This window comes from Chenopodium album, chromosome 19, assembly GCF_948465745.1.
Source record: "Chenopodium album chromosome 19, dcCheAlbu1.1, whole genome shotgun sequence".
Classification (NCBI taxonomy): Eukaryota; Viridiplantae; Streptophyta; class Magnoliopsida; order Caryophyllales; family Amaranthaceae; genus Chenopodium; species Chenopodium album.
In genome coordinates, this window is record NC_137852.1 from 41,522,193 (window position 1) to 41,546,616 (window position 24,424).

At 34.8% G+C, this 24,424-nt stretch overlaps 3 protein-coding genes and 1 pseudogene across 3 annotated transcripts; 1 reads left to right on the forward strand and 3 right to left on the reverse strand.

Annotated features, from left to right (window-relative positions):
* Window positions 1-3: 3 nt before the first annotated feature.
* LOC145595667 (alpha-galactosidase 3-like) lies at window positions 4-6,107 on the reverse strand. The gene is made up of 15 exons (XM_081652088.1): window positions 5,830-6,107; window positions 5,383-5,441; window positions 4,471-4,527; window positions 4,285-4,319; window positions 4,065-4,168; window positions 3,881-3,953; window positions 3,056-3,114; window positions 2,899-2,964; window positions 2,717-2,800; window positions 2,317-2,381; window positions 2,157-2,239; window positions 1,189-1,279; window positions 958-1,016; window positions 651-791; window positions 4-357 (listed from the first exon to the last, which is right to left on the reverse strand). Exons 1-15 carry the CDS (start codon window positions 6,057-6,059, stop codon window positions 244-246), a joined length of 1,320 nt encoding a protein of 439 aa, XP_081508214.1. The 5' UTR covers window positions 6,060-6,107; the 3' UTR covers window positions 4-243.
* Window positions 6,108-8,025: 1,918 nt separating this feature from the next.
* On the forward strand, window positions 8,026-9,663 carry LOC145595668 (putative sugar phosphate/phosphate translocator At4g32390 pseudogene; annotated as a pseudogene).
* Window positions 9,664-13,592: 3,929 nt separating this feature from the next.
* On the reverse strand, window positions 13,593-19,945 carry LOC145595669 (protein NRT1/ PTR FAMILY 6.2-like). Its single transcript, XM_081652089.1, has 6 exons — window positions 19,822-19,945; window positions 16,346-16,485; window positions 15,825-16,042; window positions 15,177-15,724; window positions 14,568-14,908; window positions 13,593-14,327 (listed from the first exon to the last, which is right to left on the reverse strand). The coding sequence occupies exons 2-6, from the start codon at window positions 16,437-16,439 to the stop codon at window positions 13,801-13,803; spliced, it is 1,728 nt and encodes a 575-aa protein (XP_081508215.1). The 5' UTR covers window positions 16,440-16,485; window positions 19,822-19,945; the 3' UTR covers window positions 13,593-13,800.
* A 656-nt stretch (window positions 19,946-20,601) lies between these two features.
* On the reverse strand, window positions 20,602-22,547 carry LOC145595670 (putative pentatricopeptide repeat-containing protein At5g59200, chloroplastic). Its single transcript, XM_081652090.1, has one exon. It carries the CDS (start codon window positions 22,484-22,486, stop codon window positions 21,065-21,067), a length of 1,422 nt encoding a protein of 473 aa, XP_081508216.1. The 5' UTR covers window positions 22,487-22,547; the 3' UTR covers window positions 20,602-21,064.
* Between the last annotated feature and the right edge of the window lie 1,877 nt (window positions 22,548-24,424).

The window sequence follows — 24,424 nt, forward strand, 5'->3', positions numbered from 1 at the left end:
GTCTAAAACACAAACTTTATTTATTTCCAAGAAACAAAAGTAGCAAGAAATGTCCAGGTACAAATTTACAACATGCTTTAAATCTGAGTATACACTTTGCACTTTGTAATCCACATTTCACTAACATTTACATCAAAAACAAAATCCAAATGAAACCACTCATCATCCGGAAATGACTCGAGTTCTCTTATTCCTTCTAAAAATGGAAGTTGCTCCAAGTTTGCAACAGAAATGATGTTAAATTTACATGACAGAGTACGACTCCGACATCTTGGGGGTGAAAATGTACATTGCACAATCATGAGACTCTACAGAAGCTCCAAATGACGATACTGCATCACTGGCAACTAAGTTGTGCTGCCATTAACAAATTCAGTATATTAGTCTAAGATATCAGCTATCAAAACATTATATCAACAACAATGCACACTAATAACATTTTATCAAATATTCAAATTATCAACATGCTTTGTTATGTTTTACATGCTACTCATGCCTTTTTCCTATTGAATGGGTCATAGTGTGTGGGAAATCTGGACACAAGGAATGCTTGAATGTAAGCCGACAAGAGCAAGACACTAGATACCAAAAATCTCATCTTAAGATTGTTGCATATTGATAGTATAAAAAGAAAGAAGATGTTCAAGTACCTTCCACAAGTCTCTAATGGAAACGCTGATTGACGATTGAAGTCCTAGTACATTCCATTCAGCAGTAATCAAAGCAGCACTTGAACATCTATTCCAAAGAGCAACAGCTAACCTATTCCCAGACAAAGGACCTGCCCAAACCTGTAACACCAATATACTGCATATTAAATAACAATCCAACAACCCCTCCCCCGTCCAGAGGACAGCCAGACAAGGGGACTGTGATATTTCACTAGCCAAAAGAAAGTTCTATCAAAGACAGGAGCCTAAAGGGAAAATAAATAGGGTTCATATGATAAGGGATTACCTGTTGACAACCATCTTTTCCAGAGGCATGAACCTTTCTTCCCTGGACACCAAGAGGATCTACGAAGAGAAAAGATTCGTAATTCTTAGCATTTATAACAAATGAAGGCATCAGGAATTTCAAGTAAAAATAAGCTGAAGTAACTAGCAAATTGTCTCCATCTCCCTTCAGGCCTACAATATAAGCCCTCTTATGCAATTGGAAGATCTAGATTGTATATTTATGGAATACCTTGGTTTACGCCAATCACCTCTGTGTTGCTAAGTATTTTTAGTGTCTCAGCATTCATGTTTCTTATATCACAGCCAATCAATAGAGGAGCCTGAGAATGCAAGTTAATGAATTCAATATGCATATACATATAAGAAGCAACTTAACATTAGTAGTACCTCCAGCTGTGGCAAAAGATAATTTGGAAAGCGGATAAATTGATAATTTGATCAAACATTAAATCAGAGAGGTAAACATCTGCTGTTGTTGAGTAGATCAATTTACAAGAAATTGATAGTGCTAATCATACACATTAGAACACTGTCAAATCACTCAATTGTCAGAAAAAAATAACATAGAGAATTAATCAATCATAGAGCTAGAGGTGTAAGAAGTCTGAACTTATCAAGAATGATCAATCAATTCCCACAAAATTTTCTGGATTGTCAAATTTGGTAAGAGTTTCAATCAGGACACTTTCATTTACCTGCCCTAGCTGTGCCTATAACGAGTCTAGTGGAGGTCACTGGTGCACCATGGAAAATCAATACAGTGAATAACAATGGAGCGCCAAAAAAAAAAAAAAAAGGAACGATTTTAAAATAACCTCCACTTGACTGTTGTGTATTAGCAGACAGTCATTTCATTACAGGCCAAGAGTATTACCAGTATTTAATTAGGTGTGCTAGTATTCCAGTAAACCAACTATACAAGTGACTGGCAATGATTTAAAAATTAAAAATATGGTGCGTCTAATAGCTGAAAGATTCATGATCATGTTATGGAAATGATCCATTAAACTGCTTATGGTTCTTGATTGTTGTGTAATCGTAGAAAGTCATTTCATTTCAGGTCGTCATTGAGAAAATGTCTTCCTCATCACAGAGGCAAGGCTGCATGATGGGAGTCTCTTAAGAGGTATGTTCACGATGAAGTTTATGTAAAAAAAATGAAGGAAGATAAGCAAGAATGTTTAAGTTACACATCACCTTCATCAAAGCCCAGATGCTAAAATGTGCACGATATTCATTGTAAGTCATCCCACCATTGCCCACCTCCAACATATCTGGATCTGGTCAGAATGAAAATACAAAAGTAAGTGGCTATTCTACCTGAATAAGATTTTCAGTCTGCAATCTTAACCCTTACCATTCCATCCACCAGGGCCAGCATAGGATGCCCACTTGTCATTCAGATCGGCAATAGTAGTCATGCTTCACAATTAAGGAGAAAAGGCTTGTCAGGTTAAGGGACACTTCTAAAGATTGAAGCAAGGAACTCGAGTTCTTCCCAAAGCATACTTATTTAGAGATATTGTATGTGCAACTTTCTTTATGAAAGTCAAGATTTTATACAAATATGGTTCTGAAGATTGAAATAACTGGATTGTCACTTCATTTATTTCAGGCCAATCATGCCAAGTTTAAATCATTGAGATGATAGAATAATGGTCAGTGCTGTTATCTGGTATATAAGAATGAAAAGTGCACAATCTGACATGACCACGATCAATGGTTATTATGAAGAGAATGTGGTACAGAGTGCTAACCTTGCCCATGAATCATTTATGTCATCAGTTGTTCTCCAGCTATTCCCTACCTCCCCAGCCCACAAAGCAGGGTCATCAACACCCCTGTGTAAAATCAAAATGAGACCGTGGGATTTTCCTAAGATGTAAATTCTTCCATTTAACTTATATTCAACACAAGTCTGTGAAGAAACTTAAATTACCATTCACAAAGTGAGTAGAAAATTGGACGCTCGGTTGCATTAAGTGCATCACGCATGGGAGGATATCTGCAATCCACAAAATCACATGTTTTGATTAAGGTACTTAATAGAGATTAAGGGGGAAAAAAACTCATAATTTGATTTGATTATTATTGACCTCTTTTTTGGCGGGATACCCAAATTGAAGCAGTTGTCATATTTCAAATAATCAACACCCTGTATGTAGCATACAAACAAGGAGATACACACAATAAGACTAATTGAACATAAGTATTCTCACAAACACACACATCAAATCAAATATAAATTAAATAGTTAAAAATACTATATTGTACATTCAAGGAGCATTTATATTTAGATTTACTAAGCTTATACGAACTATTACAATAAGGAAAAATAACCAAATTTGATGTGGTATTACAGTACAGTCAGAGCAGGTAGAAGGATGCAGCAGAGATTAGTTCACTTTCAAAATTCCACCCTTTTTCTTAATATCCAATGCTACAGCAAGTGACCAAGAGTTGTGCAAAAATGCCAAAAACATGGTTGGAGCTTATAAATTTCTTGCTGTTCAACAATGTTAAGGTTTACAAGCTACTTAAAGCTGTAAGACATCAATTCTTGTTAATACGTAGCAGTATTCTGTTGGTTACAATTACAGGATTTCACCAAAATAGGAATTTGGTAGTTATTGTTTTCTTATGTTAGGGACTTCAAGAGGGTGTTGATGAGAGTAGTTCTTTATTCAAAAAGTAATTTTAGTAAAAAAGACATATAATACTTGGAAACTTTTTCCTCAAGTTTTTATTGCCAGCTCTCCACTGTTTCTATCCTATTTTGCTCCTCAGGGATTGGATCAATCCAAACGAAAAAGTATAACAATATAACCTACTCTTGACATCTGTGATAGTGCACTAGCCAATAGGAAATGGTTGTCAAAGTGTATATTGAGTTTAGGCATGACTAGATAGTAGATACTGACCCAAGAAGCAAAAATCTGGGCATCATCCTTTTCGTGGAAGATTGATCCTGGCCGGACTTGACATGTAAAAGCCCTATAAAATATGAAGCAAAAACTTAAATGAACCCATAATGATAAAGCATTGGATTAAGCGACTCTTTAACATATACTCAAGGTTACATATAAATAAATCATAGTATCATACCCAGCATCAGAATAGATACCAAGCTTGAGGCCTTTATCGTGAACATAATCTGCAAGAGCTTTAATTCCAGAGGGGAAAGTCTTTGGGTCAGGTACTAACTGATCCTGCAGATATCAATAATAACAAATAAGAGAACAATGGCATATTTAAGACATTTCATAGATCTATAGTTGTACAAGAAATTCAAAGTCAAGAGAATAAAGAGCTGTGAATTGTGAACCTTTAAATCTCGTGTTAATCTGGACCAGCAATCATCTACCACCAAAGAGTTAAATTAGTAACTGAAAAAGAAATGAATTGAAGACAAAGATAATGCGGCTATGTGAAATCAGAGTGAAATAAATCAAATCATAGTTGCATAGTCATTACATATAATCAATAGTGACAGATAGGAGTGTATGCTCACCTATATTTACATAAACATAACCTAAATCAGCCAATCCAGTTGAAACTAGTGCATCAGCTGTCAAAGGGAAAAGGCAAATACCATGTTAGTATGCAGTTAAGCCTCAATAAATTTATAATTATATATACATGATGTAACTATGTAAGGTAAGGCTGACCATCATCAACCAGGAAATCAAGAAATAGTATCAAGTACTTCAAAAGAAAGTTCACAATACATAATGAACTAGGTATTCTAAGTACGTAGTATATAAAAATCAGAAATTAAGTGCTCTAATTAAGAAAGAGATGCAGTTCAGAGTTCAAACTCAACATACCATCACAGCACCAACCCCTAAATGCTTAAATAACTAGTTTCTCATGTCTCAGTAATTCGAGCTAGTCACACTCAGTAAGGATCGAAAAAGTAGAGATTACAGGCTAGAATACAGTCCTTTTCTTACGGAATAAAGTTGTACCTCTACTTTGTACTAGGGGAGCTACTCTTCGCATCAAAAATTTCAGATATACAAGCCAAGGCACCCAAAACATCTAAATACTTTCACAATTATATGACTCCATTTGATCAGAGAGTAACAAGTTCCATTTTTTTTTTTCCTTCAATTGTGTTATGCATAGGGAGCAGCCAAGGGCACTGACGTTGACATGATTAAATCCCGCCTTGAGTACCACCCCCAAGACTTCAATTACCTAAGCTAGTTGGAAGATTATTAATTCTACTTATCTAATCAAGGGGTTCCAAAATCATATTGAAAATATTATGATCAGTTTGAAGATTATTGGTCAACTGCCAAAAATCAGCATATAATAAGGACCTAAGAATTCCAATATACCCATAAATTAAAGGGAGAACAGTTTAATAAACAGCATTTGACAAACAAAGAAACAAATTACAAGTTCAAACAATTTATACCTGTTTCCTTGATGACTGTCTCATTTATATTACAAGCAAAATAGTTCCAACTATTCCACCTGTCCATAATCACATAAAATCATATAATTAATCCTAAATAAATCAACTTAGAATATAAATTATCAATATCAAGCTTGCATTTTAATCATCCAAACCCCAAAATTGGCACTTTGACCAAAATGATTCACACCCAGATAACTTTCAGAACTCCTGATTGCATACAATCATAATGAACCACGCAAACTTAACAACATAAATTAAAAAAGTCTTTAATTTTCAAAAATAAAACACGGGTTATTAGATCATACACTCGAGAACATGACGTGTATCATGCTCTCAATATAACATATAACCAACCATTCAACAATTGGGTAGTTGGGTACTTAGAATATCAAATTAATAACAGAATAACAAAATAAAATCAAGAAAAGGGGTTTAAAAAAATACCCCATTTGAGGAGTTCGAGCCAAGCCATTAAAGAGCTGAAATTGGCCATACTTAGAAGTATCATACAAACTATAAAATCTTGAATTAAAATACAATTTATTGGAATTGAAATCATCCAGAAGAGGGTGAGGTTTAATAGCTTTTGTGAAAGAAATTGATGAAAATATTAGAAATAAAAACAAGATGATTAATTTAGAAGGAGGTCTACTGATGAAGATTTTGTGTTCCATTTTTATTTTCTCTCTCTTCCCACGTCTTCTGTTTGTGAATTTTGGATAAACCATAAACGTGAAGGATTTGAAGTACTAATAATACTTAGTATAATCTAGAAATGGATAATTATTGTTTATCTAAGCTTTTAGCTTAGCTATGCCCCACATCTTATCTGTCCTAAGCTTAAGTCTTAACGACCTAACATAACAATTAACAGACCATTATTTGATTTGAGTTTTTTGTATTGGGTTTGGGTCGATTTACCGGTCTAGCTTGACTTTGATTGGGTCATTTCGGGTTATGTTCAAAACACCAAAATAGAACAACTCGTGTAATTCATGCAAACAATGTAGAGGTGATCAAAATTCGGGCCGGCCCAGGGCTTAACACAATCCTCGTGTCCAAACCCGTAAAAAGTAGGGGCTTTCTCGGGCTGGACTCAGACTTTTTAACTAAAAATGCGTTTTTAAGCTTGCCCAAACCTGCCCTATTTTCAAGCCGGATCGAGCCAGGCTAGCGAATCGGGTTAATGTTGATCACCTCTAAAACAACATAACGGCCTAGTATGGTAATTGAATTGGTAAGTAATGCATGGATGAATTTGGATTGATAACCCAAAGATCAATTCTGGACACATTAATAGATCTCTACATGCCAACTTGGTGATTGAAACAATCTCTTGCAATTCTCCATTATTAGTAAAACAGAATTTCAAAATAACCACGTAATAAAACTAAATTCATTTTTAGGACTTTATATACCTATTGGTAGGCTTGAGATCACTCCATGGGACAATGCACATATTCACTTCAATATTGGGGAAATTTCCTAAAATAGGTCCGAAAGCATGAATTGTAGCCTTTAATGATGACGATTTTCGACGTTTTCACAACCAAAACGGAAAGACGTCATGGTGCTTTCTATAGACTCCATATCACATTGGAGGCCATTTATGTGATTGAAACCGTCCATTTTACCTTTAAACTGTCAATTTAGTCATTTCTGTACACGAACCCCTCCATCAAATCAAGGTTATCATATGGGTCTTACGGTTCAATAGTCATTTTTGGTTCCAATTAAACAATATTATATGACCACGATATATATGCATACCTCATCATCCCATTAGTTTCAGCACCGATCTCGAAATCTTTGAAAGTACCTCATTTTGTGTATTATAGATTTTAAATTTGGCATCCATTAAAAATTTGTTTGACCTGAAAAGATTTTGCATCGGGATGCTTCTCGGAGTTTCCAAAGGGCTTAGGTAGGCATGTTTAGTGTGTAAAACCATCTCATTCATGCCATGGCATCTCTATTTTGCCTTGGATCACTCTTTGTTGACATGTCTTAAGATGTCTTCCCTTGCTTTTATCTTGACAGTATTGCTTTGTCTTGACTTATATTGTCTTGCCTTTCCTTGCTCTTACATTGTCTTGCTTTGGCCATAAGACAAGCTAAGACGCTACCCTTAATTATCAAAAATAGGTGTTCTTTTACGATACAATGTTTTTATCCTTTGCCCTTGCATCTATATCTTATACACATTAAGTGTGTAGATAAATATGTTTTTAGTTTGTGAAACCGTATTTCTAAAATATTTTCATACGAATTATATAACAATCCACAACTTAAAAAGAAAATCGACCAATCTTTAGTGACGATATTACTCATGCAAGCAACTTTCTACTAGATCTAGATCTCACCCCAAACAAATCAACGATAAACCCTAAAATCAGCACAAAACTATAAAAATAGAAATCTCTCCATTAATGGAATAGACAAACCTTTATGTCTAATGTCTATATATTATTCTTTCCCTCTCGAAATTGAAGAAACTTAACCACCGACTATTCCTACTCTACTCTTCTTCACCCTTCTTTCCCTTTCATTTTCTTTCTCCTTTCTCTCTTTCCTACCTGTCCTTCTATCAATTTGACACCCACCTCTTTCACCTCTTAAACCCCTTTCAACTTTTTCCCATTTTTTTTCTATCTCACTTCACTCAATAATTATAGAAATCTCAAAAAACCCCAAATACCCCCCTTCTAAATCCCTCAAAAATCTAAAAAAAAGTTCCTAAATTCATAATATTTCCATTTATTTCTTCCTCATTTCACTCCAAAATCATACATTTCACAAAACCCACCTTCTAAATCCCTCTAAAAATCTTAAGTAGTTCCAAAGTTTTTTCATTTCACTCATATAAATCTCAAAAAACCCATTTCATAAATCCCTCCAAAAATCTCATTTAGTTCCTAAATTTTCTTAATTCACTCATATAAATCTCAAAAAACCCAAATTAGTACAAAAAAAAAACAATGAGTTCTAAAATGGTAGCTTCAACACCTTCATTAAGTGAAGGAATCATCAAGAAAATCATCTTAACTTACACATACATATCAATATGGTTGTTTTTTTCATTTAGTGTAATAATCTACAACAAATACATCTTAGACAAAAAGCTCTACAATTGGCCATACCCAATTACACTAACAATGATTCACATGTCATTCTCTTCAATTTTATCATTCCTTCTTGTTCGTGTGTTTCATGTTGTTGAATCTCCCCTTCAAATGACGAAATCAATGTATGTTTCATCAATTGTACCAATTGGAGTACTCTTTGCTCTGTCTCTTTGGCTCTCAAATTCAGCCTACATTTACCTCTCAGTCTCATTCATCCAAATGCTGAAGGCTTTAATGCCTGTAATCGTGTACTCGATTGGAGTTATCTTGAAGAAAGATAGCTTCAAGACGAACACAATGGCTAACATGATATCAATTTCAATTGGGGTTGGGATTGCGGCCTATGGCGAGGCGAAATTCGATGTTTATGGAGTGATTCTGCAATTGGGTGCGTTGATCTTTGAGGCAACAAGATTGGTTTTGATCCAAATCTTGTTAACTTCAAAGGGTATTCAACTAAACCCAATTACTAGTTTATATTATATTGCACCTTGTTGTTTGATTTTCCTGACTGTTCCGTGGCTATTCGTCGAATACCCGGTTTTAAGGGCGCAAACTAAAGGGTTTGAGTTCGATTTCGTGATCTTCGGCTCAAACTCTTTGATTGCATTTGGGTTGAACTTGGCTGTTTTTCTTCTAGTTGGGAAGACTTCGGCATTGACTATGAATGTTGCTGGTGTTGTTAAGGATTGGTTGTTGATTGCGTTTTCGTGGTCTGTGATTAAAGATACGGTTACTCCGATTAATTTGTTGGGTTATTTGTTGGCGTTTTTGGGTGTTGTTTATTATAATCGAGTTAAATTTCAGAGTTTGAAGGCTTCTGAGGGTCAAGCTCATCAAAAGAAAGATAATGTTGTGGATTATGCTAAGGTTAATGATGATGAAGAGAGTGTTAAGAAGTTGTTGGATGATAGAGATAGTAATGGTGCTAAGAAAGATGATTCTTAGCACTAAATGAATGATTATAACTCGAGTTTGGATCGATTTATGGGTGTTTGGGTCGTGTTTATGTTTGGTTTTAGCTCGAGTTTGGGTTGTTATATTGTATACGAGTACAATGCAGGATGATTGCATAACATGACTAGAGGATCAAATTAGCTTGTACGTGTACGGGTTGATCGATTTGTGTTCGTGCCAAAATCAAAGTTCGTTGTGTTGTGGGTTAGAGATTTAAAACTCTAAAACTTGGTGTTTTACGGTTAAATCTATCTACATGTACAATGGAGTATATTGGTTATTTGGTATTAGATGGTTCGAATCTTTAAGCACATTGCAATGTCATTGCAAAATATTTCCATTAATGCTTCTTATAAGAGCTCTTTTATTATTCTTCTTTCATTTAATGTATTAGTTAAACTTTTCAATGAATTGATGGTATAATAGTAAAATAAAAACGAACTCTTCAATGATTTTTTTTTTCTTTCCAAGTTATTACCAATATTTGCTAGTTTGCTACTCTATTGTTAATGACTTATAGTCAATTACTAATGTACTACAAATCTACAATGGAATAGATAACATTATTCAAGACTTTAGTAATTTTTTTTTATATAATTATATGACCTTTTTTTTTTTTTTTTTTTCTTTGAAACCTAATTATGCGACCTTAAGTAAACTAAAATGATTGTTTATTTTAAAATTAGTGTAATATTCTATGTCAAAAACAAAAGCATTACTCCGTGCTATGTGAAGAAGAATTGTTGAAATAGTAGGACCAAATAATTTAGGCAAATAATTGCATATCAATCTCCCCAACTGTACAAATTTGATAATTGACGCTGATTTTGGTGTTTACTTGCTCCTTGAAAAGTGTGAACTCATGTCTGACTGTTACACATGCAAGATCTACACGGTTAAACTTAAAGTTCAATTTAGAATTTTCTTTTTTAAGGAAACAAATTAACCCAACTTTTGTACACTAAACGAAAATATTTTTAACTACGGAGTACTATACGTTCTATTTTTTGTTATATCCAATATGGATCAAATAAAAATGATTATGAAAGATTATCATTTACTAGTACTATAACTATTACACTTAATCTCGCTCATTTCTTTCTCATCAACTCTAAATGCTTAGTATGTCCAATATCAAACCTCTAAGGGCATGAAAATGAGAGTGCATAAAGTACGTGCCTACGAGATTAAGGCAAAATTGAAACGCACCATCTTATAAAAGATCATGATTTTAACGAAAATATATTCTCCTAAAACAAATTATGGATGATATTTATGAGTTGAGTAGAAAGTTTGATCTATAGCTTAAACGCCTATCAAGCTCTATATTTTTTTGGTATAAAAAGAATTAAAAGAGCACTGATATAGACGAATTATGATCTCAAGTATCGAATACCACCTTAAACTTTTAACCAGGCCAACTAAACTAGTTAACAATTTACGAGTAATATTCACATTTAAGCTATTAAAATACAATGTTACATGTCTAAGACATTCTTGCAACTAAGGAATACTTGTATTATTTTTTCTAATACTTTGAATTTTTTCTATACTACTACTATACGTTAAGTTTCTAGTTGCAAAGCATATATTTGCTTTTCATAAAGAGTTGCTAAAATTTGCATGGAAGCATGTGATTTTCTAACTAATTAAATAATTCCCTTTATAGAAAGTTAAAAGTAGGTTGATTGGATCTCTCTTTTTACTCTTAATCCTGACTGGGAGTATGTATTATTGTAGATTATTGCACATTTAGTCCGTATTTGGTGCATATTTTTTCTTGGTTAGGTGAAACTATTTGTCTTTTTTTGCATTGTCTCAGATTTTTTATCATGTGACGTTCAAGTAAATTATAAAAAGTACAATATTCCAGCACACTCAATTACTCAAACTACTACAAATCCAGATTTTTATAGTTTCCTTTTATAGTCAATTATCAAATTAATTATAGAATTCCCTCAATTATTTTATAGAAACTATTTACTAGTGGGCTGGCCTTATCCATGTGTGCATAGAAATTGCTTTGGAGACTAGGCATGCATTGGACTTTAGCATTTCTAGAGATGGCATAGTGGTCTTAAAGTAGCCCATTAAGAGGCCTTATACATTCTCAGAATCGTGCATTTCTAGAGATGACTTAGGACCTGTTCTGAAGAACTAAACTGAGCTAAAATGAACTGAATTGAACAAAACTTATTGGAGCTGAACTGAACTAAATATTTTATGAGAGAAGGATTTAAGAACTGAACATAACTGAAATTAACCTGAACATAACAGGCCCTTAGTGCTTAAATTAGTGGTATCCAAACAATGTGTATTGAACCATTGATAGATGTACATACTCATCATCATTAGACATGGAGTGTAAAAAAGAAATGGTCGAAGTAGTAGATTATAGAAAAAGCACAACATGATACATCAAATCTAACCTGACTAAATTTGCCCTAATTAAAAAATTGATCTGATCTAAATTTTGACTTTGCATGCTACAATGATTTAACGTGGCTCAAAGTCGAACTACAGTCGACCCAACCATACATGACCAATGACTCGAATTGACACTTCTTCCATCTAGTAGTTTTTTCTTCTCGATAAATCAATGAATTATTGCTTCAAAATGATTAGATAACTTTGATGATATAATTATGTAAATGCCAATGTCAATTCAAAGAGTAGTGCTCCACTAAACATATATAGATTGTATCATTGGACATCATGCTTTTGTTTGTCCAGTAAAGTTTGAGAAAGCTACTGCTAGAGATATGACGTAAAAAAAATTAAATAAATAAATAAAAAATTAAAAAAATTAAAAAAATCTATTCATTGCTTGCATCATCAGAAACAAGGATAAAGAAATCCCCAACTCCCAAGATCAGTTAGTTCCTACTGGCTACACTGACTACACCAAATACTAATTGATGACTAATTGATTATGATTCTAAGGCCCCGTTCACTTCATCTTATTTTTGCTGAACTGAAATTATTTTTTCTGAACTTAAATTATTTTTATTAAACTGAAATTAATTTTACTAAACTGAAATTATTTTTACTGATTTTCTATTATATATCTTCTTTAAGTTTACTAATTTTTAATGAATTGAAATTATTTTTGCTGAATTATTTATACTAAATATTAATTATTTTTTTTAAGGTGAAGTTAACAGGGCCTAAATAACTACTTGATACTATTTTTAGCATTAGTGTTATTTTTACTCCCTCTGTTTCATTATAGTCACAACACTAGGCGTTGCACATGACATAACACATAACTTTAGGAAAATCACTAGTTCAAACCCCGTGCTATGCACGGTTTTACAATAATAGTTTACTATATGTTTATTAGAAAATGTACAAAACGAATCATTAGAAGTACCAAAAAAAAAAAAGTGTACAATAAACCTGATGATATACATATACCATAAGATTAATCTCAATGTCTAACTTACATTACAATTAATGTGAGATGGAAGAATTATTTAGATTTTAGTATACTCTTTTCTTAATAAAAAAAAGTATTAACTATTCATGTTATTCTGGTTGATAAAAAAAATAAAAATTAAAAAAATTAAAAAAAAATACTTTTTTGATGATATCCTAATAGTTCTCGTGTTTATAATTTTATCTAACATTTTATTCAATACCACTATACTTTTTTTTTTTTTTTTGTTTGAAAGCATACCACTATTTTTTTTTTTAATTTTATTAAAATTATTATTGTATATCACTCCCTAAATATAAGGCAAAACCTTAATTATAGTAACAAACTTAATTATATCAATAACCAAAAAAAAAAAAAAGTAACAAAATATTTTGGCGGGAAAATTTTTTATAGGGTGATGACACGTGTACTTAGGGGATAACTACGGGGATTACTTTAGTATATAGGTATAGATAGATATTATGTTTTGGGAAAGTTTTACTCCGCATGATTATAGTTGTCTAATTAACAAATGTTTAACTTATTCCTGAAATTTAGGGAGTATACTTGTCTAGTTTATAGTATATATGTCGTACATGTTATCACTCCAAATTTGTATGTGATTTGAAGTATAAGTTAGGAGGTAGCACTTTTGCAAAGTTAATGAAGCGACTAAACTTGTTATATTTACAGGTGAGAGAGTTCATATTTTACTTAATTGGTTCCATGGAAACTAAAGCTTAATCTTAGTACACATTCTTTTTATAAGTACATTTCATACAAAAACTTACTTTATTAACTCTAGTACAAAAGGGAAGAAGGGAGAGAAATGAAAGAACAGTCAATCTCACTCCAAAAAAGCTATGTACATTTACAAGGACAAAAAACAACATAGATTTTCTCATGTTGTAGTCTTTAGCACTCTTCTTCTGGTGAACTTTTCCCTGAAGTTAACTGCAGAATTGGCTTAGGCAGCTGAGCCTTATACCACTTAGCCGAAAGCAGGTACAATCCGAAATTTATCAAGCTTAAAAATGACAGGAGCCCGTAAAAGCAGTCAAGTCTTCCCTTATTAATGTTATCTCCTATCCATCCTTCACCTGAACCAAAGCTTGAGGTAACCTTCTGCACGACAATAACCAAAAAGCTGCTTACGAAGAAACCTAGTGAGATTGTAACAAAGAAAAGGCCCGTGCTCAGTCCTTTCATCCCTTTTGGGGACTCGGTTATGAAAAAATCCAACTGGCCAGTGTATGTGAAAGCTTCTCCAGCACCCATTAACAAGAACTGTGGGATCAGAAGGAAAACACTGACTGGAAGAACTGATGTTTCAGAGGTAGATTTGGCCACTGATCGTCGCTTCATTTCAGATATTGCTGCAACAGCCATTCCTACAGCAGAAAGGAGTAGACCCAGAGATATTCTTTGCAGGTTGGTGAGACCTGTTCAGAAGTAGAAATGTATAAAAGGTCAAGTAACAATCAACTTGGACATGTTTTAATTTCGGATGTCCTAAGATTAACATCTTATCTTTTATAGGTTTGAATTGTGTCGGAACATAAGTACAAATGAGTCCATGTCATGCTACTAGTAACTCATTACCCAATGTTCAAGTTAGTTTGAGCAATAGTCTGATACACAAATAAATCAATCGAGTTAGAGGTTCTAAAGAGATTGCTTACCAGCTTTTCCTTTCCATTTCTTCCACAGAGGTATGACTAAGCGATCATAAACTCCCAGAGTGATTAACACAGCTAAAACAAAGAATACAGTCAGCGAGGCAGCAGGTATTTGAAACCCGCCAATGGATCTCTCCATAGTGGATGCTTGTTCGACTGAGAAGGTGAGTATCTGTGCATATGTAGTCCAAAATAAGATTGTTGTTGCCCAAATAGGCAGTAGTCGGATCACTGCCTTCACCTCCTCCACTCTTGTAACCGAACATAGTTTCCAGGGATTGCAGTCCAAGACACCATTTTTCACATGATCTCCTTCAGAGATGACTGCAGCTTTATCCAAGAAACTACGGAAAAATGCAAATAAATTAAACAGTGGGACCATGATTAAATTGGCATATTAAGACCATTGTACCTTACAACAAAGCATCAACTTTCAATAATTCATTCTTTTAAGCTAATATATTATGATTGTCCTTCACAAACATGGAATTGAAATGTGATATATAAACAATACATGAAAAGTAAAGTTGTTTTTCCTTTTCGAGAAAAAAAAAAAAAAAAAGGATCAGAGACACTTTACTGAAATGAGTTGGGTAATGCAAAGCTCCTAACCTGAATTGAGTGGTGTGATGAATTCTTGATGCATCAGGAAAATTTTCAAATAGCATGTCTGTATTATAAGGAAGTTTCATTCTCCTTTTCGAGGTGGCAGCTACAATTACTTGCAGAATATGAGAAATGGGGCTTCCATGACTTTTTTGGTATCTGTATCTTTTGGTTCCCATGAATAATGCAACGATGGCAATAAACATTGATGCTGAGCAAATTCCGTAGGCCAAGGCTCGACTAACTTCCTCTTGAACATAGACAAGCACTGTAACCGCCACTAAAGTTCCTGTGCTAATAAAGAAGAAGAATCTGTTGAAGAAATAGGCCAAGTTAGCCTTTTCCTTCTCATCACTCTCATCAAACTGGTCAGCTCCAAAACCTGAAGCACTTGACTTCAAGCCACCTGTCCCGAGTGCAATGAGGTAAAGCGAGAGATACAGAACTCCCATTTGGAAGTTACTAGCAGGCTCGCACTTGTCTGAATTGGCGGTGTCACAAGGTGGTGGATGCAAGTTTGGCAGTCTAGTTGACAGAGCTAACAGGCCAGTTCCCTGGTCAATCAGTGTTAATTAGTATTATGTCATGCAACTACAAAGGGAAGAATAAACAAAACAGACAAATTTGTAACAAGAAGCAAATCAAACAGCTTACAATGGTCTGAATAACAGCAGAGATAGCAACGGTTCTGAATCTGCCAAGGAAGGAATCTGCAAGAAATCCTCCCAGAAAACACAAGAGGAATGACGTTCCCATAAAATCGGTGACAATATTGGCTGAAGCTGAAGTAGTCATGTGCATGGTTCCAGCCAAGTAAGTGACAAGGTTCACTGCTATACCCATCGTCGAAAGCCTCTCACATAATTCAATTCCTGCAGACAGAGAAAAGAAGACCGATATGTAACTATGTAAGGTGAGACAAATGTGGATGCTAGATAAATGAGGGACTTAGGGTGTTGCAAGTGCACCCCTTTCATTCTCTACAAGGTTAGTTAGTAACTCGCGTATTTTCACTTGAGACTTGGACATTTAAGAGTTAAAACTTGAATCCAAACCTCATCTTATAGATATATGACAAAAACACGGGTATCTCTAGGCTCCATTTATCTGAACTATTACAAGGACGATATAGAGCAGAGTTCAGAAACAAGCATAAGTTCCAAGGCATCACTTACCTAAAATAAATCCGGCAGGTATCCAACCACCAGTTTTAGACTTGTCAGCAGGCAATCCGTTATAGTCAAAAGCTTGTGCATGGACGGAACTCATCTTCTTTCCCTGCTTGCAATGTTTAAAATAATTTGATGATCAAAGCCTAACACAAAAACAATTCAATTATGTGAACAACCAGGAAAATGAAGGAGATATAAAAGTATCGACCATGAGTACCAATGTTAGTAAATTTAGTAGAATATGATAAGAGAATAAGTTAGATATTTGAGCAAGAGAATTTTGGTTATTACCTTCTTCTAGCTCAACTTTACTTAGAATTATACAATCAAAGGATAGGGTGTCTCCTTTTATAAGCGAGGATACTAGTAGCGACAATGACTACATTTTGTGCTGAAAACAGCTGTTTCAGCAAAAAGTGCTTGCATCATGAAACTGAAGATATTAAGTAGATTGCTATTCCTGACCAGTGCTTCAGCTAAAATTAGAATTAGACCGAAACTATTGGATCAAAGATACGACAAAGTTGCAATCTTTAAGTAGTGCATATTAAAAGTTGTATTATAGATTAACAATTTAACATTAACATTAACACTCAGTGATCAATGCTGTTGCTACCCCACTGGTATATGGCTCTTAGCTCAAGCATTAAGATATCTTCCCTCCAACAAAAAGATATCTTAACAAGTAATGAGATTATTGCTGCATTAAGAAATTGAACAAATTTTTGCAGCTATGAAGCTGAGTGTTATCCACTGAAATAGTGAATCATGTCTGAGGAGGAACTGTTGTCCATGAAAATTGACTGCAACATTACAATTATTTATGTTAAAAGCCTTAAAACCAAATAACATACCCTCTTTATATGAAATTATCAAAAGAAAATGTGAATTTATTTTGTGAAAAATTTGGACCTATGGTCAATATAACTCCAGAGCCTTTAGCTGCTTAAGGAAATGCTATGGAAACTAAGACAAATCAGAGTAGTACTCTGCATGAAAGACTAAAATTTCTGAGACAATGCCCAAACAGGTAATATCATACTAAGCATCACGGTTCATTGTCAACAAAGCCATCACTGTAAGAATATGTTTCTTCATCATGATTACTGATTAGCTTGAGGCGTGTAAAGGACTAGATTGCAAAAAATACAGTAGACAAAAAGAATGTGATTGTCTGTCAGTCTGTCCGGTGAGTGGTCTACCTTCAGGCACAAGCTATAGATGGATAGCTCACAATGTCACAAGCATGTAGCCACAAGATAGTTCCAAACATACAGCACTTCATGGTGCAAACCTTGAGTGATGGAGACAAGAAAGGCGTATCCAGGAGCACCATAGTAGAAAATGAATAGGGTTGCAGGGTCATGTCAGAGTAAATTCAGAATCTTCGAGGAGCATAGCATGAATGCTAAATATCATAATTGAATTGTCTGTGTCAAGAATCTTAATCCGATTCTATGATCTGATAATGCAGACCTGTACTGTCAAGCAGTCAAGCCTACGCCAATCCAAAGAAAGATTAATCTTTACATTCTTATATACCTTCAATCCAATTGGCTATACACGCCCAAAAACAAAAAAAATAAATTCCAATTGGTATTCTCGGGTTAAAAATTCAAACTTTATCAGTATGTTTATCTATACAGATATGTAACGCAAAAGATATTATTGTTCAAAAAGATCACACATAGGCACACTTCATAGATGTTAGAATCAATAGGTAGGTAAAGTACTAAAGTATGCATAAAAAATTTAGGCAATGCAAATGGACAAGTGGCAATTATTTATTTAATCTACACTGCACTTTTTGTAAACATGGAGGAGGCATTTAGCCAATCAGTACAGTGTGTGACTTGATTATAATTTCCATCAGCTCAGTGGAGTAATTTTTCATGGAAGGCTTCAGCCAAATCAGTACATGCAAGTGGTTTGTATGTGGCTAAAATAAATCAGCCTATAGGCTGTAGCACCTTAATGATTGTACTCATAAATTAATCGGTTAATTAAAGATACTGATTAAACTGATACAGAAAAAACACTAAAGCTTTCAATCATGCAAATCTTCTGCTCCAAAATAGAAAAATTCAGCATATAACATAAACCAATCAATTGGAGAAAAGGTAGATTAAAATAACTTGAGATCACCAGTAACATCGAAGCAACTCAAAAGCTACATCGTGTGCATGATGTTAAAAGCACAAAAAGTGCACTTAAACAAAGAGTTTTGAACAGTGAACAATCAACATACATAATCTTTTATGTTTCTTGATTACTAGGCATAATCTGCACAGAATGTAAACCTAACTATGAAGATTTTGTACTACTACATCAGATGCCTACTCTTCTGCAAAGAACATGTAAATATCTTGTAGCACTATTAGTTAAGTAAATATCAGTATCAGTTTGATTGTGCAGCAGCAGTGAAAATATCGGTATCCTCAGTTTGCTACTATGTTAGATAACCTATCTTTAAGTGCAATTTTTAGTGGACAGCAGGAAATAGCACAAGAAGGTTAAATAGTTCCTTAGTTTAATGCTAGTTTTTTTTTGGCGAGGACTAAACAAAGACGAAAGGAGTGCAAGGCTTCCTTTCTGGCTTCGACAGCCAAGTAGTGCTAAGCTTCTATCCTTAGTTTAATCCTAGTTATGTCGCTGCCAAGTACTGCCAACTATGTTTAGCACCTTACCATATCATAGTATTTAACAAATCTCATGTACTCAGATATGCTGCTTTTAGTAGGATTCTTTGGAACAAATATCTACCAAAAAGCACCTAGTTTGGGGAGCAAACTAATATAGAAAGATGAATATTAAGATATTCTATATCCAGAGCTTTGTTTCTTGTGTTCCACCTTCCTTCCCCACACCACAAAATAAAATACTATAGTACTCCGTACTTACTTTCTTTATCCCAATTTATTAATGTCACATTGATAAGGGTATCATGTTACATAAATATAACTTGATTTATCTGAAGATATAACTGTTAAATAGTGATAGTCAAGAGTAACAAGGTTTTATGAAGAAAAATACGAAGTACATGTTTAGAGATGTAGTTCCATTGCCATGGTAATGAGCATGGGCTTTCCTTACAAATTTACACACAAATTCATTGTCAATTCCATAAGTAATAATCACTTGCCAAACGGGATTTAAGAGTTCAAGTCATTCATATAGAATTATGAAAAGCTACCTTCACAGTATTTGCTCTAATCCATATGATTGATGAACTTAAAAAAGATTAACAGCATTCTTTATGACATGGAGAAAAGTGAACACTATGCTTGCAAACTTTCCACAGGCAAACCAGTACTTATTCTTTGTGCCGCTGAATAGTATAGAGATCCAACTCTAGTCTGGCTAAAGGGCTCTGGTTTCGGCAGAGTTACCATTCTTACCAACAAACAGAACACAAATAGAGCACTTACTAAAAATATAAGATGAATTTAGGAGCAAATAATCCTACTGTAGAAACTTACACAAAGTGTGACACTTGCAGCTTTGCAAGTGTTCCATCATCAGTAAGCTGTAACAAGATAGTAATCGTCATATCTTCCAGGATATTTTGCTGAGTTGTTTCGATTTCCATAATGGTATGACCCTGAACAATTAAAAGAATAGAATAACTAAGGATATCCTGCTTGCAAATTCCCTGAAACTCTTCCCATCTAACTATCTAAGGATAGTTTCTATCACTGTTTGGCATAATAATCTTGGCTATTGATAGCTTATGCACACAAAGGTTATGTATACATAGGTGTTTTGTCAAATAATTGAAAATTCAAGTTAGGCTAATCAAGAAGATGAGAAATAATAGCTCAGAAGACAAATTGAAAAAAGAAGGTCCATTATAATTCCTTGACTTCGGATCCATACTTAAACCAAATGCACTCAGGTAAGTTTATTCTTACATTTTTCATAAGATTTCATTGACATAAGCTTCTGATATGCATACACTTATAGAAGATTATTTTACACTAAAGCAGTATGCAAACTTTTCCATCTCGTCTCCCTTGCTACATTGTAAAACTCTTACACTTGCACACTTACACCACATACTTGACAATTGGAGACTTTGATCATAAGCGCAAAATTTAAAAAAAAAAAAAATATATATATATATATATATATATGTATGTATGTATTATAAAAAAAAAAAAAAATTTCTTGACCCATCAATCATGATGTTTGACACCGAGTTCAAGGAGCAGAGCTCCTACAATTTATGAACAGTATAATTGCAATTTGCAAAATGGGCATAAAAATTTCCACTTGTTGAAGTAGAGTTTATATCATTGAAATCTGACCTTCATTTTGGCTTCTGAAAAGGAATTTAGATTGCAATGGTGTGCCAGGAATGTCTACATAATCTAACATTCAATAGACACAAATCCTGTTAATTCACAAGCTACTTTACAGACCGAATCCCAATAAAATCATCATGCCTGTATGATGTGAAGTAGCTCTTATACATAACTTGTCATCAGAAGATTCTGCTTTTTGGAATGATGAAAGAAGCCCCTGTTTACAAATAATCGGAGTAAAAGCATTATTAACCAGCTTTTCACTAAACCAGGCATGTCCCAAACTGCGATCCTCGCCATATCACATGAAAGCTTTGCAACAAGTTCAAACTGCATACAGCTTTTCATCATTCTCTACGTTTTTCTTACATCTTATGCATATCCACATTCATTCATTGCGCAATTTATAGATATCTAGTTAAACCATTGTGCATCCAGGAGTCTTATTTATCCCCTTCCGGTCCATCAATTCTCTGATGGTGTATTTGTTCTCCCAAATAGACAGTTTTGCATAGATATTGGAAAGAATAACGTAATCTGCCTCATGCATCAGATCATTCCCAATCAACCTCTCTGTGAGAATTTCATTAAGCTTTACCTCACCTTGACCATTATAAGAGTTGATCAAGGTTCGCAATATTATTGAGTTAGGTTCAATGGGCATACTTTCAACAAACTTCAGTGCCTCTTTAACAAGACCAGCCCTACACAACAAGTCCACTATACATCCATAATGTTTCATTTTAGGTGTTAGACCATAGTTCGTCATTGACTTAAAATAATATCGACCTTGATCAACTAAACCCGAATGACTACAAGCATTCAACACGCTGACAAATGCTGTATCATCAGGATTGACTCCATCTTTTATCATTTCCTCAAAAAAGGAAACAGCTTCCATTCCATGTCCATGCATTCCCAACCCCGAAAGCACAGAAGTCCAAGATACAATGTCCTTTTCCTTCATGTCTCTAAAAATACTCATCGCCTTCTCAACATCACCACACTTCATAAACATATTGATCAACGAATTACAAAGCTCGACACTTTTACGAATTTGTTTGCTCTCTATAATAGACGCAGCCCAATTCCCAAGCTCAAGATCACTCAAATCACCACAAGCCGATACAACATTTACCATTGTAAACTCATTGGGGCAAACCTGAGCAACCTGCATTTGTCTAAACAACTCAACAGCATCAACCGACAACCCGGACCTCATATAAACACCAATCACAGCACTCCAACTCACAGAATTTCTCTCAGGCATTTCATCAAACACCTTCCGTGCACCCTCAATTCCTCCCTCACAACACCCATACATATGAACCATCGTATTCCCCACATGTAAATCTCCATCAAACCCTAATTTCAACACCGACCCATGAACCTGTTTCCCCAATTTCAAATCCCCAACTCCAGCACAAGCCTTAAGAACAAAAGGGTATGTAAAATTATTGGGCAAAACCCCATTTTTTACCATAAAACAGTAAACATTCAGCGCACAATGCTTCAAATCAGATGTTTTTGCAAAACCCCTGATCACAGTATTATAGAGAAAGGTGTCGTAACAGCAAGTATCAGCTTTAGGGGAGAAAAGAAAGGAAGAAGCGTAATGAATGGCGTCGAGATCAGAAGATTTAGAGGTGAACTTTGTGAGGATTAAAGGGTTGCAATGGAGGCCAAGCTTAAGAATTTGAGCTTGAATTTGGAGAAGTTGAATGAGAGAATTGCAGGATTGGAGGAGAGAGAGAGAGTTGAGTTGGGCAGGTCGAAGTGGTGGTGGTTGGCGTATGGAGGAGAGAGATTGAATGGTGATGGCATGGAAGAGCCTCCTCATTTTGGGGGGTTAGATTCGCATTTACCGTTATTTTTGAGAGGGGAAATGAAATATTGATGTTTTTTTTTTTTTTTTTTTTTTTTTTTTTTTTTTGTGCGGAAATTTTGAGGCATTATTGAACACAACTACTAAATGCAATACAAAATATTCAATATATAAGATAAATACATGACATGTATAAACACAAAAGACCAAATTAACCTTATAATAATTACTAATCTACGCTCCTACCATCCCATCGTCTTCTCTTCCCAAACTACCAGAGATGGCAATGGATCGGATTCGGATCGGGTAGAGCTTCACCCGCATCCATCCATCATTTCAATCGCTTCATCCACATCTATCCATCACTCGCTTCACCCATCATCCATGTCCGTCCATCTATCATCCGCGGATGAAACGGGTGACTAATGGATGAGCATTTTATGAGGAAAAAAAAAACAAACTTGACATAAAATTTGGTTTATGGTTATACCATGAATTTTTCGTTATTTTTCAAATAAAAAGGAAGCGGTTACTATTTATTTCTTTGAAAAAATTAATTTGCAACAAAATAAATTATTTATTTATTTTTTATTTATTTTTTATTTTTTATTTTTTTATCTTTAAAAAAAAAGTATTTTTTTATTGTATATATATATATGTTTTAAATTAAAAGTCTTAGATTTAAAATCTGTATATATGTTAAATGGGTGGGTGGATGGTTAGCAAATGAAAAAATCTTCATCGACATCCGATCAAATCCATCATCCACCCCACCCGTCACCCGCTTCTCATCCATTTATTTCGGGTTTTCGTCCAATTACTTTAAGTGGGTGGATCGGGTTAGCGGATAACAATCCTTATTGAACTCATACTGTGGTTCGTACGTCTTTGGCTTCTTTGACTTAATTGGTTTCTAAGCAATCAAATACCCAAACTTCCTTTCTTTTGTTCTTTCCTTCTTTCTTTTTCCAGGCAGAGTCTTTCTGAGAAGATTGCTTCTTCTCAGCCCCCTTGCCCGGTATTTCAGCTTTAGTGAGTGAACAGAAGTCTGCCGCCTTAATATAGGCTTCGGCTTCCCGTAGAACGCCTGCATATGTCCGAACCTTTTTGCGGACCAAGTCAAATTTGAAACCATTATGCCTTAATCCCCGGAGAAATTCCGAATAGGCCATTTCATCCGGCAGATTATGAATTTGTGCTTTCTCTTGATTAAATCTCTAGACGTACAAACGCTAACCTTCATTCTTGCCCTGAACAATTGTAGCCAAGTTAAGGCTAGTCTTCCTTGGCGGAATGTTGTAAGAAAAATTGCCGACGAATGGCATGCTTAAAGTAGTGAAACAGTTGATGCACCCGGCCGGCAGACTGTTAAACCAGTCTTGTGCCACACCCTTGAGGGTGGCCGAGAAGCACCTACACCAAGTGGCATCATCCACACATTGCAAGTACATAAGATTCCGATACGAAGTGACGTGCTCTTCCGGGTTGCCCGTACTGTCATAGGCACCCACAAGTACACTTTTCACCTTCGCAGGCTGAGGAGTGCTGAGGATCTTTTGAGAAAACGGAAGCGGCTTGTCTCCAAGGTTTAACATGTGCATCCGCCAATCTATGGGTTGCAGCTGAGCAACCGGTTTGGCCAGGTAAGTAGCCTGGTCGAACGGCTAACCGTATTGTCCATACTGTCCAAAGACAGCAAGGTTAGTCAGCAGAAAAGTATTAAAATTCTAGGGAGCTGGATATTTAAACGGTTGCACTGGAGCAACTGGAACTGGAGTTTGAGTCCAATGAGCTTGACTCTTGCTGGTCCTTGCCGTGCTGGTATACTTGAAGGAGGTATGGTTTAAGAAATCATCCGGCATTGACGGTGTAGAGGCCATGTCCGAATAAGCTATTCGTTCACGCTGCTTGTGCCGAAGGTAATCTTGAGCATCCTTCCAACGCCGAGACGGC